General features: G+C 45.5%; 1 protein-coding gene across 2 annotated transcripts; it reads right to left on the bottom strand.

Moving 5' to 3' along the window:
* Positions 1–5,910: 5,910 nt before the first annotated feature.
* On the bottom strand, positions 5,911–11,672 carry RPUSD2 (RNA pseudouridine synthase domain containing 2). 2 transcript variants are annotated; one of them, XM_058427692.1, is made up of 3 exons: positions 11,211–11,672; positions 9,047–9,343; positions 5,911–7,327 (listed from the first exon to the last, which is right to left on the bottom strand). In XM_058427692.1, exons 1-3 carry the CDS (start codon positions 11,631–11,633, stop codon positions 6,593–6,595), a joined length of 1,455 nt encoding a protein of 484 aa, XP_058283675.1. In that variant the 5' UTR covers positions 11,634–11,672; the 3' UTR covers positions 5,911–6,592. The 2 variants fall into 2 exon arrangements, with proteins under 2 accessions (XP_058283675.1, XP_032030681.1); XM_032174790.2 differs by having other exon boundaries at positions 11,028–11,672.
* Positions 11,673–15,565: the final 3,893 nt, after the last annotated feature.

The following is a 15,565-nucleotide window of genomic DNA, read 5'->3' on the forward strand; positions in this document are numbered from 1 at the left end:
CCCATGCATTTTAAATTTTATTTAATTTTAATTAAATAGCCGTATGTGGCTAGCATTGGACAATGCAGCTTTAAAAGATCTGTTGAGAAATTAATATATAGACTCTCCTCAGAAAAGTATACACATATTCAAAATTTTACATAAAATTTCAAGAGATCCTGGGATCCTCTCAAGCCCATCCATGTGTCTCTAGGTTAAGAACCTCTGAAATAATGAGAATAGGATAAACAGCACTAGAGAGGGTAAAATTCAGAACTGAAGAGGTGAGATGGAAAATGGGCAAATGCTAAAGCTCCCATTCAGAACCCTGGGATCCTGGAAGGAATCACACTATGTGTGCCTCCCTTCTCCTGTCACACAGAACATTTACCACATTGTTTACTGTTTACTTTCCCACATTGTTTACTGTTTACTTTCCCACATGGTGCTGGACATTCAGCCTGTATACTTCATAAGAGTGGAGACCATATCTGTCTTACTCACCATTATATACCCAGAGCCTAATGTGAACCCAGCACATAGTTGGCTCTCAAATATCTGCCATATGAATTCATTTTATTGGATATCTGATTCTTCCCAGTCCTAGGAGCCCACAGCTCCTGAGTTATGGAGGGTCTCAGTGATAAGGAGAGTTGGCTGGCTCATGGAATGGAGATAGGGTTTTCTTGAAGCTGAGCAAATACTCAGATCCATGAGAATCCCATATCACTGGTGTGATATACAAGCCACTGAAAGGCTTCAGTAGGCCAGGCATGGTGGCCCACGCCTGTAATCCCAACACTGTGGGAGGCCGAGGTGGGTGGATCACCTGAGTTTGGGAGTTTGAGACCAGCCTGACCAACATGGTGAAACCGTGTCTCTACTAAAAATACAAAAATTAGCTGGGCGTGGTGTGCGCCTGTAGTCCCAGCTACTCGGGAAACTGAGGCAGGAAAATTGCTTGAACTCGGGAGGTGGAGGTTGTGGTGAGCTGAGATTGCGCCACTGCACTCCAGCCTGGTAACAGAGCAAGACTCCGTCTCAAATTAAAAAAAAAAAAAAAAAAAAAAGGCTTCAATAGTAAGTGATAGGGAGACATATACTAGAGCCCCAGGGTTAAACGCGCTCCTTGGGTGTCTCCTCCTCTGCCTTTTTGAGTTCTAGAATATGACTGCCTTCTCTCAAATTGCCCCTCTATCTGGAATTCTCTTATATCCCTAGTAGGCAAATTCTAACTCACTGTTAAATGCCTCTTTCTGTGGGAAATCTATGCTAGTACTTCCAGACAGAATTATATCATATTTCCACTGGTTCCCTTTGTACTTGCACATTTCATCATGTGTGTTCTAACAGGGCAGGGGCCAGCCATTCATTTCTGTATCCAAGCAATAAATAATGTTTGGCATGTAGTAGGTGGTTAATGACCAATATGAACCACTAAAAGAATATAAACACAATTGCTTTCCCCGCCTACACTACTTCTGCTCCATATGTTTTGGTCAAAGGCAATGGATTCAGTATGAATAAGCCTTTGTTATACCTGAAAACAAAAATCCATGGTTCTCTTTATGAGTACTCCAATGAAATAGGAAATACATGACAGGTGTACAACAGAAGGAACAGGAAAGAAAAGGTTTCTGCCTGAGCAGAAGTCAAAGGGCTGTCCAGGCAGAAATGCAGGGCAAGAAACAAGCAGAAATGCAGGGCAAGGGCCAGGCGCAGTGGCTCACGCCTGTAATCCCAGCAATTTGGGAGGCCAAGGTGGGTGGATCAGCTGAGGTCAGGAGTTCAAGACCAGCCTGGCCAACATGGTGAAACCCCGTCTCTACTAAAAAACACAAAAATTAGCCGGATGTGGTGGTGGGCGCCTGTAATCCCAGCTACTCAGGAGGCTGAGGCAAGAGAATTGCTTGAATCCAGGAGACGGAGGTTGTAGTGAGCCGACACACTGCCACTGCACTCCAGGCTTTGCGACAGAGTGAGACTCTGTCTCAAAAAAAGAAAAAAGGCCGGGCGCGGTGGCTCACGCCTGTAATCCCAGCACGTTGGGAGGCCGAGGCGGGCAGATCACAAGGTCAGGAGATCAAGACCATCCTGGCTAACACAGTGAAACCCTGTCTCTACTAAAAACACAAAAAATTAGCTGGGCGTGGTGGCGGGCACCTGTAGTCCCAGCTACTCAGGAGGCTGAGGCAGGAGAATGGCATGAACCTAGGAGGTGGAGCTTGCAGTGAGCCAAGATCGTGCCACTGCACTCTGGCCTGGGCAAAAGAGCGAGACTCCGTCTCAAAAAAAAAAGAAAGAAAAGAAAAAAAAAAGAAATGCAGGGCAAGAACATCCTCAGTATGGTAAAGGGCATTTATGAAAAGCCCACAGGTAACATCACACACAATGGTGAAAGACTGAAAACTATCTGCCTAAGATAAGGAGCAAGACAAGGAGACCCACTTTCCCTATGCTATTTCTATTCAACATTGTACTGGAAGTTCTATCCATAGCAATTAGACAAGAAAAAGAAACAAAAGGCATCCAAATGGGTAAGGAAGAAGTAACATTATCTCTATTTGCAGATGACATGGATTATATATGTATAAAAAACATATAGTATAATTTGTATATTATATAATATATATCCCTAAAGAATCCAGAAAAAAAGCTAATAAACAAATTCAGCAAAATTGCAGAGTACAAAATCATACATACATAAATCAGTCATATTTCGTTTTTTTCTTTTTGAGATGGTGTCTCACTCTGTCACCCAGGCTGGAGTGCAGTGGCACCATCTTGGCTCACTGCAACCTCCGCCTCCTGGGTTCAAGTGATTCTCCTGCCTCAGCCTCCCGAGTAGCTAGGACTACAGGCGCATGCCACCACACCCAGCTAATTTTTGTAGTAAAGGTGAAGTTTCGCCATGCTGGCCAGGCTGGTCTCAAACTGCGACCTCAGGTGATCCATCCCCCCATTGGCCTCCCAGAGTGCTGGGATTACAGGCATGAGCCACTGCCCCCAGCCAAAAATCGATCATATTTCTATACACTACCAATGAATAAATAATTAAACATGAAATTAAGAAAACAATTCTGGCCGGGCACGGTGGCTCATGCCTGTAATCCCAGCACTTTGGGAGGCCAAGGTGGGTGGATCACTTGAGGTCTGGAGTTCAAGACCAGCCTGGCCAATGTGGTGAAACCCCATCTCTATTAAAAATACAAAAATTAGCCGGGTGTGGTGGCGTGTGCCTGTAGTCCCAGCTACTCGGGAGGCTGAGGAAGGAGAAATGCTTGAGCCCGGGAGGTGGAGGTTGCAGTGAGCCGAGATTGTGCCACTGCACTCCAGCCTGGGCAACAGAATGAGATTCTGTCTCAAAAAATAAAATAAAATAAAAACAAAAAAACAAATGGGACTGTATTAAACTTTAAAACTTCTGTGCATCAAAGAACACAAGAAAGTGAAAAGGCAACCTATGGAATAAGAGAAAATATGTGCTAAGCATATATCTGATAATGAGTCAATATCTAGAATACATAAAGGGCTCCTGCAGCTCAACAACAAAAAAATCAAATATGGTTGGCCCTCCATGTCCATAAATTCTGCATCTGTGGATTCAACAAATCCTAGATTGAAAACATTTGGAAAAAAAAATGGATGGTTGCATCTGTACTGAACATGTACAGACTTTTTTCCTTATTATTCCCTAAACAGCACAGTATAACAGCTATTTATATAGCATTTACTATGTATAGTAAGTAAACTAGAGATGATTTAAAGTATACGAGAGGACTTTTATATGCAAATAATATGTCATTTTATATGAGACTTGAGCATCTGTGAATTTTGGTATCTTGGGATGAAGGTGGAGGTATCCTAGAACCAATCATGCATGGAAACTGAAAGACAACTGTAAATCAAAAAACGAGCAAAGAACTTGGATAGACATTTCTCTAAAGATGATATAAAAATTGCCAACAAGCATATGAAAAGATGTTCTCAGTAATCATCAGAGAAATGTATATTAAAACCACAATGAGATATAATCTCACATCCATTAGGATGGACACTATCAAAAAATGAAAAAAATGACAAATGTCAGTGAGGATGTGAAGAAATCGGACACTTGTGCACTGTTCGTAGGATTGTAAAATGCTGCAACCACTATGAAAAATAGGATGGAGGCTCCTCCAAAAATATAAATCAGTATTACCATATACCCAACTATTCCTCTTCTGGAATTTCCTCCCATCCTGTAGGCTGTCTTTTCACTTTTTTGATGGTGTCTTTTGCTTTGCAAAAGTTCTAATTTTGATAAAGTGCAATTTATTTATTTTGTATTTCATTGATTATTCTTTTGGTGTTGTATCTAAGAACCCACTGCCAAATCTAAGGTCTTGAAGATTTACCCCAGTATTTTCTTCTAAGACTTACATAGTTTTAGCTCTCTTTAGGTCTTTGATCTGTTTTCTGCTGTTTCATTTCTGTTTGTTTTTAGAGAAGTACTCTCACTCTATTACCCAAGCTAGGACGCAGTGGCACCATTATAGCTCATTGCAGCTTCAAATTCCTGGGCTCAACTAATCCTCTTGCCTCAGCCTTCTGAGTACCTAGGGCTACAGGCGCACACCATCGCACGCAGCTAATTTATTTATTTATTGTAGAGATAAGGTCTTGCTGTGTTGCCCAGGGTGTTCCCAAACTTCTGGCCTCAAGGGATCCTCCTGCCTCGGCCTCCCAAAGTGTTGGGATTGTAGGTGTAAGCCACTGCCTTTGGCCTATTTTCAGTTGATCTTTGTATATGTGAGGTGGGGGTCTAACTTTATTTTTTATGTGAATACCCAGTTTTCCCAGCACGAACTGTTTAAGAAAAAAGACGTTTGTTTAAGACTATTCTCTCCCCACTGAACAGTCTTAGCACTTTTGTCAAAAACCAATTGACCTAGGCCGGGCGCGGTGGCTCACGCTTGTAATCCCAGCACTTTGGGAGGCCGAGGCGGGCGGATCACGAGTTCAGGAGATCGAGACCACGGTGAAACCCCGTCTCTACTAAAAATACAAAAAATTGGCTGGGCGAGGTGGCAGGCGCCTGTAGTCCCAGCTACTCGGAGAGGCTGAGGCAGGAGAATGGCATGAGCCTGGGAGGCGGAGCTTGCAGTGAGCCGAGATTGCGCCACTGCACTCCAGCCTGGGTGACAGAGCGAGACTCCATCTCAAAAAAAAAAAAACAAAAACCAATTGACCTTAGATGGATGGGTTTATTTCCTGACTCTTGATTTTATTCCATCGCTCTATGTCTATTCTTATACTAATGCCACAGTTTTGATTTGCATTCCCTGGTAACTAATAATGTTGAGCTTTTTTTTTTTCTTATGCTAGCTGGTCATTTGTATATCTTCTTTGGAAAAATGTCTATTCAAATCCTTTGCCCATATTTAAGTTGGGCTGTTAGTCTTTTTACTAAGATTCTCACATCTAGAATATATAAAGAACACTTACACTCCACAACAAAAAGACTAACAACCCAGAATGAGATGCCACTTCACTCCTACTAGGATGACTATAATCAAAACAAATGTTGGTGAAGATGTGGAGAAACTGAAACCCCTACGCATGCAATGTAAAATGGTTCAGCTGCTGTGGAAAAGTTTGGTGGATTCTCAAAAATTTAAATATAGAATTACCATGACCCAGCAATTCCACTGTGAGGTATATACCCAAAAGAACTGAAAACATATTCAATGTTCACAGCAGCACTATTCACAATAACGAAAAGATGGAAACAACCCAAATGTCCATCAACTGACGAACACATAGACGAAACGTGGTATATCCATACAACAGATTATTCTGCCATAAAAAAAGAATGAAGTACTGATACATGCTACAAGTTGAATAAACCTTGAAAACATTATGCCAAGGAAAACAGAGACATAGGTCACATGTTTTATCATTCCATTTATATAAAATGTCCAGAATAAATAGGCAAATCCATACAGACAGAAAGTAGATTAGTGGTTGCCAGAGGCTGGCGGAGGGGGAGTGGAAAGTGACCACTTACTTAATGGGTACAGGTTTCCTTTTGGGGTGATGAAAATGTTTTGGAAATATATGAGGTTATGGTTGTACAACACTGTGAATGTACTAAATGTGACTACGCTGTAGGTCTTAAGTTGGTTAATTTTTTTTTTTTTTTAAGAGACAGGGTCTCACTCTGTCACCTAGGCTCTGGAGTGCAGCAGCACAATCACAGTTCACTTTAACCTTGAACTCCTGGACTCCAGTGATCCTTTAACTTCTACCTCCCAAAGTACTAGGATTATAGCCATAAGCCACTGTGCCTAGACAGTTAAAGTGGTTAATTTTATGTGATGTGTATTTTACATCAATAATAAAAAAGCAGGAAGAAAACCAGACACAAAAGATGTTAGAAAAAGGGATATATTTACAAACCAAAAAGTCTCCAAATTCCCACTGGAAGGAAGTAGCAAGTATAAGCAGGTCTCTTTAGAAGCCCGACCTCACTCCTATAGAAACCCCAAGTACCAGCCCATGGGGTCAGCTCTTGCCCTATAGCCCATCCTTGTCACAACCCAAGAAGCAATCCCTCCATTGGCCACACCCCTCAGTCTTTTTGCCAGTCATCCTGTGCCCAGGCAGGCATTGGTGAAAAGTACTCAAAGCCTGGCCCTTTATAGCGTAGGGCATGTAGGAACATCACAAGGTCTTGGGGCAAGGGATCCTGTCGCACCAGCCGGCACTCTGCACAGAGTGGGTCTGTCTCTTGATTTATGACATCTGTTTCAACTGCCTTCTCTGGTGCCAAGGCTATTGTGTCCAACTCCTGAGGGGCTGCCTCAGCTACTTCCTCCATCTTCTGGGCAGCTGCAGCCAACTCTTCCAGGTTGTCCTTGCCCAACTCTGAGGAGGGGGCTGTAGAGTCTGTGAGTCCTGGGGACAGGTCACCCTCACAGAGATCTAGCACATCCAGGCTCTGTTTGGCCTGGTGCTCTGCTACCAGGTCCCGTAGCAACTCCTCGTTTGTCTTGGGAATGTGGCCGCCCCGGCCTCGGGAGGGACCCCAGGCAACTGAGTTGTAGATGGGGTCGTTGAGAATGGGATGGCCCAAGAACTGAAGGTGGACTCGAATCTGGTGTGTGCGGCCTGTGAGTGGCCGGCACTGTACCACACTGGACTGGCCGTTGTAGCTTAGCCTCTGGAACACTGTCTCACAGGGCTTGCCCCGGGGATCTACACGGCACACCCCTACTTTGTAAGACACCACTAAGATGGGTTCTTTACAGGTCACTTCCTCAGTGGGGAACTCCCCTTCTACCCGGCACACGTACTCCTTCTCCAGCTACATAGGAGGGAAGAGGGAGAAAGTCAGTACAAAGCCTAAATTCATGGAGTCCAAACCCTTTGTGGAGTGATAAGGACCAGTATCAGAAGATTCAAACTCCAGCTCTACCATTTGCCAGTTTTGCGATCTTGGGTACATTACTTAACCTCTAAATCCTACTAACTCATCTAGAAAATGTGAAATTAGAAAAGCATTTACCAGCTGGGTGCGGTGGCTCATGCCTGTAATCCCAGCACTTTGGGAGGCTGAGGCGGGTGGATCACCTGAGGTCGAAAGTTTGAGACCAGCCTGATCAACATGAAGAAACCCCGTCTCTACTACTAAAAAACACAAAATTAGCCAGGCGTGGTGGTGTATGCCAGTAATCCCAGCTACCTGGGAGGCTGAGGCAGGATAATCGCTTGAACCCAGGAGGCAGACGTTGCAGTGAGCTGGGATCACACCATTGCACTCCAGACTGGGCAACAAGAGCAAAACTCCATCTCAAAAAAGAAAAAAGAAAAGAAGAAAGAAAAAGAGAAGAAAAGAAAAGAAAACCATGTACCTCATTGGGCCATGATAAGCATTCAGTAAGTTAGGCTCTAATGTGCTTGATACTAAGCCTGGTATACAGTATGCACTCAATAAATGTATTATGATTCAGACTCAGAATTACAAGTCTCAGGACAACAATCATTTCCATTAAACTCTTCTACCCAAGCCTTTTCCAACTATATCTAGAATCTTTTCACCAAGCAGGCTCTCTCTATAATCTTAAAAGCCTTGCTCAGCCTGTCAGCACTTTATTTTCTTATGTTAATTTATTTCTTTGAGACAGAGTCTTGCTCTGTAGCTCAGGCTGGAATGCAGTGACACGATCATGGCTCACTGCAGCCTCAACCTCCCACGGCCGAGCGATTCTCCTACCTCAGCCTCCCAAGTAGCTGGGACCACAGGCATGTGCCACCAGGCCAGGATAAATTTTATTTATTTATTTATTTATTTATTTATTTATTTATTTATTTTGAGATGGAGTCTCGCTCTGTCACCCAGGCGGGAGTGCGGTGGCGCAATCTCGGCTCACTGCAAGCTCCGCCTCCCGGGTTCACACCATTCTCCTGCCTCAGCCTCCCGAGTAGCTGGGACTACTGGCGCCCGCCACCACGCCTGGCTAATTTTTTGTATTTTTTTTAGTAGAGACGGCGTTTCACCGTGTTAGCCAGGATGATCTCGACCTTCTGACCTCGTGATCCGCCCGCCTCGGCCTCCCAAAGTGCTGGGATTACAGGCGCGAGCCACCGCGCCCGGCCTTTTTTTTTTTTTTTTTTTTTTTTGTAGAGACAGGGTCTCCCTATTTTGCCCAGGCTGGTCTCAACCTCCTGGGCTCAAGCTATCCTCCCACTTCAGCCTCCCAAAATGCTGGGATTACAGGTGTGAGCCTGGCCTTGTCAGCATTTTAAAGCTTCAAAATAGCAAACTACTAAGAGAGCCAGCATTTTAAAGCTTCAAAATAGCAAACTACTAAGAGAGGAAGTGTATGCCATCTCTAAAGATTTTTTTGGAAACATGAGATATCCTGCATTTGGCACTTTAGGTGTTGACATGCCTTAAGGTAGGAAGGTAGGAAGGATGGCCAGATAAATATGAAGGACCACTTCGGAACTCCATGATGCCCTTTTGACACAGAGCACTCGTAAGCCCAAGAAGTGGCCTGTAGGATACAAAAGCCTGACTCACCTGCCGGTCCCGAACCTGCTCGTGAATTCTCTCAGAGACTGCAGCTGTCTTGGCAAACATAAGCACCCCTGAGGTAAGGCGGTCAAGGCGATGCAAGGGGTGTAGCTCCTTGAGTTGGTGCTCCTTGCCTAGGATGAAGATAACTGTGTTGTGTCGGAAGCGGCCACAGGGGTGGACGGGAATGGAGGAAGGCTTGTCTACAACCACGACATCTTCGTTCTCAGCTAGAAGGCGAATGGGCTCTGCTGTGACTGGTGGCTCATGCCTGTGCACAGTGTTCCGCAAGAAATCATTGTCCTGTCAAAGACATAGTAATAAGTTAGCCTAGGGATCGCAGCCTGTAATCAGTCAACTTCATACCCAGCTTCCCCTCTTCCTTACTGACATGGAAAAATGGTGAAAGCACATCTTGGGCAGAAAAAGCAGTGTGTACAGTGTGATCTCATTTTGTAAAAATACAGACAGACACAGGCAGATAGCTGGCATTGAAAAAGTACTGGAAGGACATATGCAAAAATGTTAACGGTGTTATCTCTGGGTGGTTAGATTATGAATGTTTTTTGGTTTTGCTAATTGTATTTTCTCTACAATAAAGGTATTTTAAAGGTAAAATTTTTTAGCCGGGTGCAGTGGCTCACGCCTGTAATCCCAGCACTTTGGGAGGCTGAGGTGGGTGGATCATGAGGTCAAGAGATTAAGACCATCCTGGCTAACATGGTGAAACCCTGTCTCTACTAAAAATACAAAAATCAGCCAGGCGTGGTGGCACGTGCCTGTAATCCCAGCTACTTGGGAGGCTGAGGCAGGAGAATCGCTTGAACCTGGGAGGCGGAGGTTGCAGTGAGCCGAGATCACACCACTACACGCCAGCCTGGGCGACAGAGCAAGACTCTGTCTCAAAAAATAATAATAATAATAATCAAGGTAAAATTTTTTTAATGGAGGAAAAAACCTCCATAAATCATCACTTATCACGATCTTGAACAAACAAAACTAAGGCTTAAGTCCAGGGATATGGGCTCTAGACCAGGATTTGCCATAGGCTCGCTACATGCTCCTGGGCAAGTCATTTATCTTTTCTGGGTCTCTGTTTCCTGGGGAATGTGAGAGTTAGACCAGATCTGTGCTTTTAGAAATCGGGATAGGAGAGGGAATTCGTCAATCTATGATATATTGACCCAAATCGCTTGATCAATGGAACAAGTTACTCCAAAACCATCTATTCCCCAAATGCTGTAATCGCCTTTTCTCCACTCACAACCATGGTAAACCAGTGTTACTGACAGGTAAACAGTGTTACTTCTGACAGGGGTGTCTGGTACCTCATACCTGTGATGGAATTTTAAAGGAGTCAAAGCACTGGGCTAAACAATTCTAGTGTCTATCCCTGACATCTCACAATTCTATTAACATATCAGGCTCTATGTTAAATAGTTTAAGTAATACTTATAAGAACATGGGCTTTGGTAGTGGCACTGTTTATGGCCTTACCCCTGTGAGTTTCCTTAGTTTCCTCAGAGGTAAAATGGAGTGGCAATACCTACTTCACAAGGTTGTCATTAGAATTAGACGTTAGTGGACATACAATGTTTAACTTTGTGCCCAGCACACAGTAAAGAGACATAAATGATAGCCCCTATTATTACTATTTGCACAGAGATCTACAACGCAGGGTAAAGTGATCAGTGCCCTTGCCACAAGACGGTGTTTAAAGGAATTATGAGAATTCCAACTTCTGTCCCTTGGAAACAAGGAAGCTGCCTTGAGGAAGAGGATAAACAGGCTGAGTCCTGAAGCACAGAGACGCTGGCCACTTGCAGAGGTGGGAAACGGGCTAAAAGTGTGTTCCAAATGAAAGCGAGAACGCTTTAGAATTGCCATGATTTTAATCCAGTACCTGTGCTTCACTAAGCCTAAAAAACAAAACAAAACCCTGCCCCTTTTCCTCGCCCGCTTCTGGAACGCCCCATCAGGACTCCACCTTGAGCACGACGTTGAGGTCCTGCACCGGCTTCTCGTTGAGGTGCAGGCGGCCCGCCCGGACCGCGGCCTCGTAGTAGGCCAGGGGCTGAGCTCGGAACTCGGTACTGAAGACGTGCAGCAAGCTGTGGCCCACCCAGCGACCTTTGCAGTAGGTCCGGAAGTCAAAGTAATAGGGCCGCACCTTACGCAGGCCGCCCTCGAAGTAAAAACTGGTTTCTGCAAAGTGCTCATCACCGAAGCTCACCCCGGTCCGCCGCTTCTTCGGGGGCGGCACGACACGCTCCCTGGTTGCGCCCCGCCGCTTCTTATGCTTGCCCGGGCCCGGGGCTACAGCCGAGGGATGCTCCCCGCCTACTGGGGCCGGGTCCACTTCCCGGCCAGCCGGCTTCGGGGACCCGGGGGACGGCTCAACCCTCGCGTCGCCACCAGCGTCACCGTTTTGCTGATGCGGAACCCTCAGCCCGCCCGCTGTCCCAACCTGGGTAGACACTGTTTCTGCCATTGGGCCCTTATAGCCACTCCAAGTCCTGGTAAAGCTAGGGCGCCGAAGGTCGCAGCGCCAACATCCGAGAACCCTAAGCCATCCGCAGCCGCCCAGCCACATAACCACGCGGCCCCCACTCCACTCCCAGGGTCGCGATCTGAGGACGTCACTCGGCCCCAGCGAATCAGGGAGGTCCAGTCCCGAGGCGGGGTCTGCGGTGAGTGAGCGAATGAGTGAGCTACTCGAGTTAAACGAGGTGAATTGGGTGAGCGTAGAGTTGAGAGACTGTAAATGTCTCACCATAAGTGACCTTACTCAGACGTCTTCCTATTAGGGAGATACGACGTTATTGATAAAGGAAACTCTTGGAATTGCTCCGTGTAAAGGCCATGACAGGAGTAGGTCGTGTAAATTCCGAGTAGTCCCTTGGGTCTGAAGAAACGCTTGAAAGGAGCTTTATTTAGGACAAAACAAAAACTAACAACCAGAATAAAGATTGCTAAACTCTGCGAATATACTAAAACCCACTGTATTGTATATTTTAAAGGGCCAATATTATAGTAGGTGACATATCTCAGTAAGATTGTTATATATGTATTTAAAACACACACAAGCACCCCAGAAGCAATGTGTTCACACCTGTGTTTCCCCCTAACAGCATGAGAAGGATTAGGGATCCCCATTCGCCTCCCATATGCTTCCATCCTGAGATTAAAACTGCAAATAGATCAGAGGATATATTGCGAGGGTTTTTTTTTTTTTTTTTTTTTGAGACAGAGTCTCGCTCTGTCACCCAGGCTGGAGTGCAGTGGCGCAATCTCGGCTCACTGCAAGCTCCGCCTCCCGGGTTCACGCCATTCTCCTGCCTCAGCCTCTCCGAGTAGCTGGGACTACAGGCGCCCGCCACTACGTCAGGCTAATTTTTTTGTATTTTTAGTAGAGACGGGGTTTCACCATGGTCTCGATCTCCTGACCTCGTGATCCGCCCGCCTCGGCCTCCCAAAGTGCTGGGATTACAAGCGTGAGCCACCGCGCCCGGCCATTGCGAGGGTTCTTAAGTGCAAAATAAAAATTTCATCAGAGATGGAATTATGGAAAGAATATTAGTGCCTCATAGAATTCACAAGACAACTGGAGAATAGGCTCAGAATAAGGGCCAACTCAAGGGAAACCAAGCCTTTTGAGAGCCTTGCTTCAGGCATGTCAGAGAAGAAACCCAGTTGGGATGCAATAGACACAAGACACTATGTTGTGCCAAAGGACCCTTTTTCCTGCAGCCCTGCCACCCCTTGGAGACCCCTAAATCTCCCTGTGCCTCTGTGTCCCTCTCCCAAGATTAAGAGTCCTGCAGGGGAGGACTTCCATCAGCCAAACCTCATTGGTCTGAGCCCTCACTGCCAGGGTGCCTGGAGATGGAAGAATTTAACCCTCTTTCTTTTTTTTTTTTTTTTTTGAGACGGAGTCTTGCTCTGTCGCCCAGGCTGGAGTGCAGTGGCGCGATTTCGCCTCATTGCAACCTCCGCCTCCTGAGTTCAAGCGATTCTTCTGCCTCAGCCTCCTGAGTGGCTGGGACTACAGGCACGCGCCACCACGCCTGGCTAATTTTTATATTATGAGTGCTGGGATTACAGGCGTGAGCCACTGCGCCCAGCCAAGAATCTAACCCTCTTTGGTATCCAGAGTGGGATTCTTCCAAATAGGGAGGCATTTCAATGTTAGTTTGCAAAAAAAAAAAAAAAAAAAAAGTCTAATTCTTATCCTAGGCATTTGTATTCTGGAGAGGAGAAAGGGAAATCTTTTTTAGCTAAATTCCTTCTTCAAGTCATCAGTCTCACCAAACTAACTGAGGGACTGCAGCTGAGGTATTCACAGCTGCAGAACTCTGTATGCTGAAAAGTCTGATTCCTGACTACCTCCAGAAATAAGAGGTAGAATTTTCCATTGATCGTGGGGTATGTTAGAACCAAACTACTTCACAGGAGGGACATCATCTCTCAAGTGTGTCATTTCATTAAGATATTTACAGTGAGAGCAGAACCTTATCCAAAAGAAAAGTATGTCTTCTTAGCTAGCCTCTTTGCTCCATAGGATTGGGGTGGGAGAATTAAATTAGTTAATTCAAGTAAAATACTTGGACTAGTGCCTGGCAAAACTGTGGAGACAGAAAACATAGCAGAATCTTGTTCCTCCTCCCCTTTTGACCTACTAAATGAGAATCTGCACTTTAACATGATCCCCAGGTGATTTTTCTGCATATTAAAGCTTGAGAAGCACTGGCATAGACCATGTAGGGTAGACATTTGTCATATTCTATAAACATCCAGCATCTTCCGAACACCCTTCTTTTGGGTGGGGAATTTCTCACATTACATTACTGCCCCCAAGAGGTAGAAGCCAGAGCCTTCCCACACTCTCTTACAGCTTGGACATAGGCATTTGACCTGGGCTGTATCTCTTAGACAGAGGCTTTGGTTCAGAGGCACACAGCCGCAGAAGCAGGGCCCAGTGTGAAATCCGTGTCTAACAAGGTAGCACTGGAGGCATCTAATCTGGGAGGCCAACAGTGGGGGAGGTTCTTGTGTCAAGTACCCAGTTGACGAATAATGCCAGCTATAGATGTTCAGTGGCTGTGGGGTGTTCCCTGAGCAGTCTCTCAGTGAGATTCAGATACTGTTCCTGGCTGTATAGACCTAATGCCTGACTCTCCACCCACCTTGAGGTTCTGTGAACTACGTAATATTCTCCAATCCTATGCTATACAATAGGGTCACCATTAGCCATGTGCTGTACAATAGCCACATATGGCTAATTAAATTTAAATTAAAATTTTAACAAGTTTTGAGACAAGATCTCACTCCCATCACCCAGGCTGGAGTGCAGTGGCACGATCTTGGCTCACTGAAGCCTCGACTTCCCAAACTGAAATGATCCTCCCACCTCAGCCTCCCTAGTAGCTGAGACGACAGACATGTGCCACCATGACCGGCTAATTTTTTGTATTTTTAGTAGAGACGAGGTTTTGCCACATTGCCTAGGGTGGTCTCAAACTGGGCTCAAACAATCCATCGACCTTGGCCTCCCAAAGTGTTAGGATTACAGGCCGGGTATGGTAGTGCTACCTCCGCCACCCGGGTTCAAGTAGTTCTCCTGCCTCAGCTTCCTGAGTAGCTGGGATTACAGGCATGTGCCTCCACGCGCAGTTAATTTTTGTGTTTTTAGTAGAGACAGGGTTTCACCATGTTGCCCAGGCTGGTCTCGAACTCCTGACCTCAGGTGATCCACACCCCCCTCAGCCTCCCAAAATTCTGGGATTACAGGCATGAGCCACCGAGCCTGGCCAGGAACTGAATTTTAAATTGTGTTTTAGCCGGGCTCAGTGGCTCACATCTGTAATCCTAAAACTGTGTTGTTTTTGTTGTTGTTGTTTTCTTTTCTTTTTTTTTTTTTTGAGACTGAGTCTTGCTCTGTTACCCAGGCTGGAGTGAAAACTATTTGCTCAGCCAAGTTACTTCTACTGATGGCTGGCTGATGTCTTTCATCACGTGTTTCTTGGGAGAGAGTAACTGGTGTTGATACTGGAAGTTGGGGATGGGGAGGGGTTGATCTCAATGAACAAGCTGGTATCTATCCCCTGAAGGATATCAAAGGTCATCTCCTTTAACAACTACAACAACAAAGCATTCTGACACAGACTTCTTATGACCACTCTCTCCTTTATGTACTCTGGCCACACTTCTATCATATACTCTATAATCCCCCGTTTTTTTTTTTGTTTTTGTTTTTTTTTTTGAGACAGAGTCTTGCTCTCTTGCCCAGGCTGGAATGCAGTGGTGCGATCTTGGCTCACTGCAACCTCTGCCTTCCGGGTTCAAGTGATTCTCCTGCCTCAGCCTCCCGAATAGCTAGGATTCCAGGCATGTGCCACCACGCTCAGCTAATTTTTGTATTTTTAGTAGAGACAGAGTTTCACCATGTTTCACCCAGGCTGGTCACAAACTCCTGACCTCAGGTGATCCACCCGCCTCGGCCTCCTGGAGTACTGGGATTACAGG

Source organism: Hylobates moloch, unplaced genomic scaffold (assembly GCF_009828535.3).
Source record: "Hylobates moloch isolate HMO894 unplaced genomic scaffold, HMol_V3 SCAFFOLD_14, whole genome shotgun sequence".
NCBI classification, from domain to species: Eukaryota; Metazoa; Chordata; class Mammalia; order Primates; family Hylobatidae; genus Hylobates; species Hylobates moloch.

Excerpts from the sequence above, each read along its gene's own strand:
- RPUSD2 (XM_032174790.2), bottom strand. The coding sequence starts at position 11,633 with ATGTGGCTGGGCGGCTGCGGATGGCTTAGGGTTCTCGGATGTTGGCGC. Across the intron at positions 9,344-11,027 it reads ACCTCAACGTCGTGCTCAAG|GACAATGATTTCTTGCGGAA; the intron begins GTGGAGTCCTGA and ends TGTCTTTGACAG. Across the intron at positions 7,328-9,046 it reads AGCAGGTTCGGGACCGGCAG|CTGGAGAAGGAGTACGTGTG; the intron begins GTGAGTCAGGCT and ends CCTCCTATGTAG.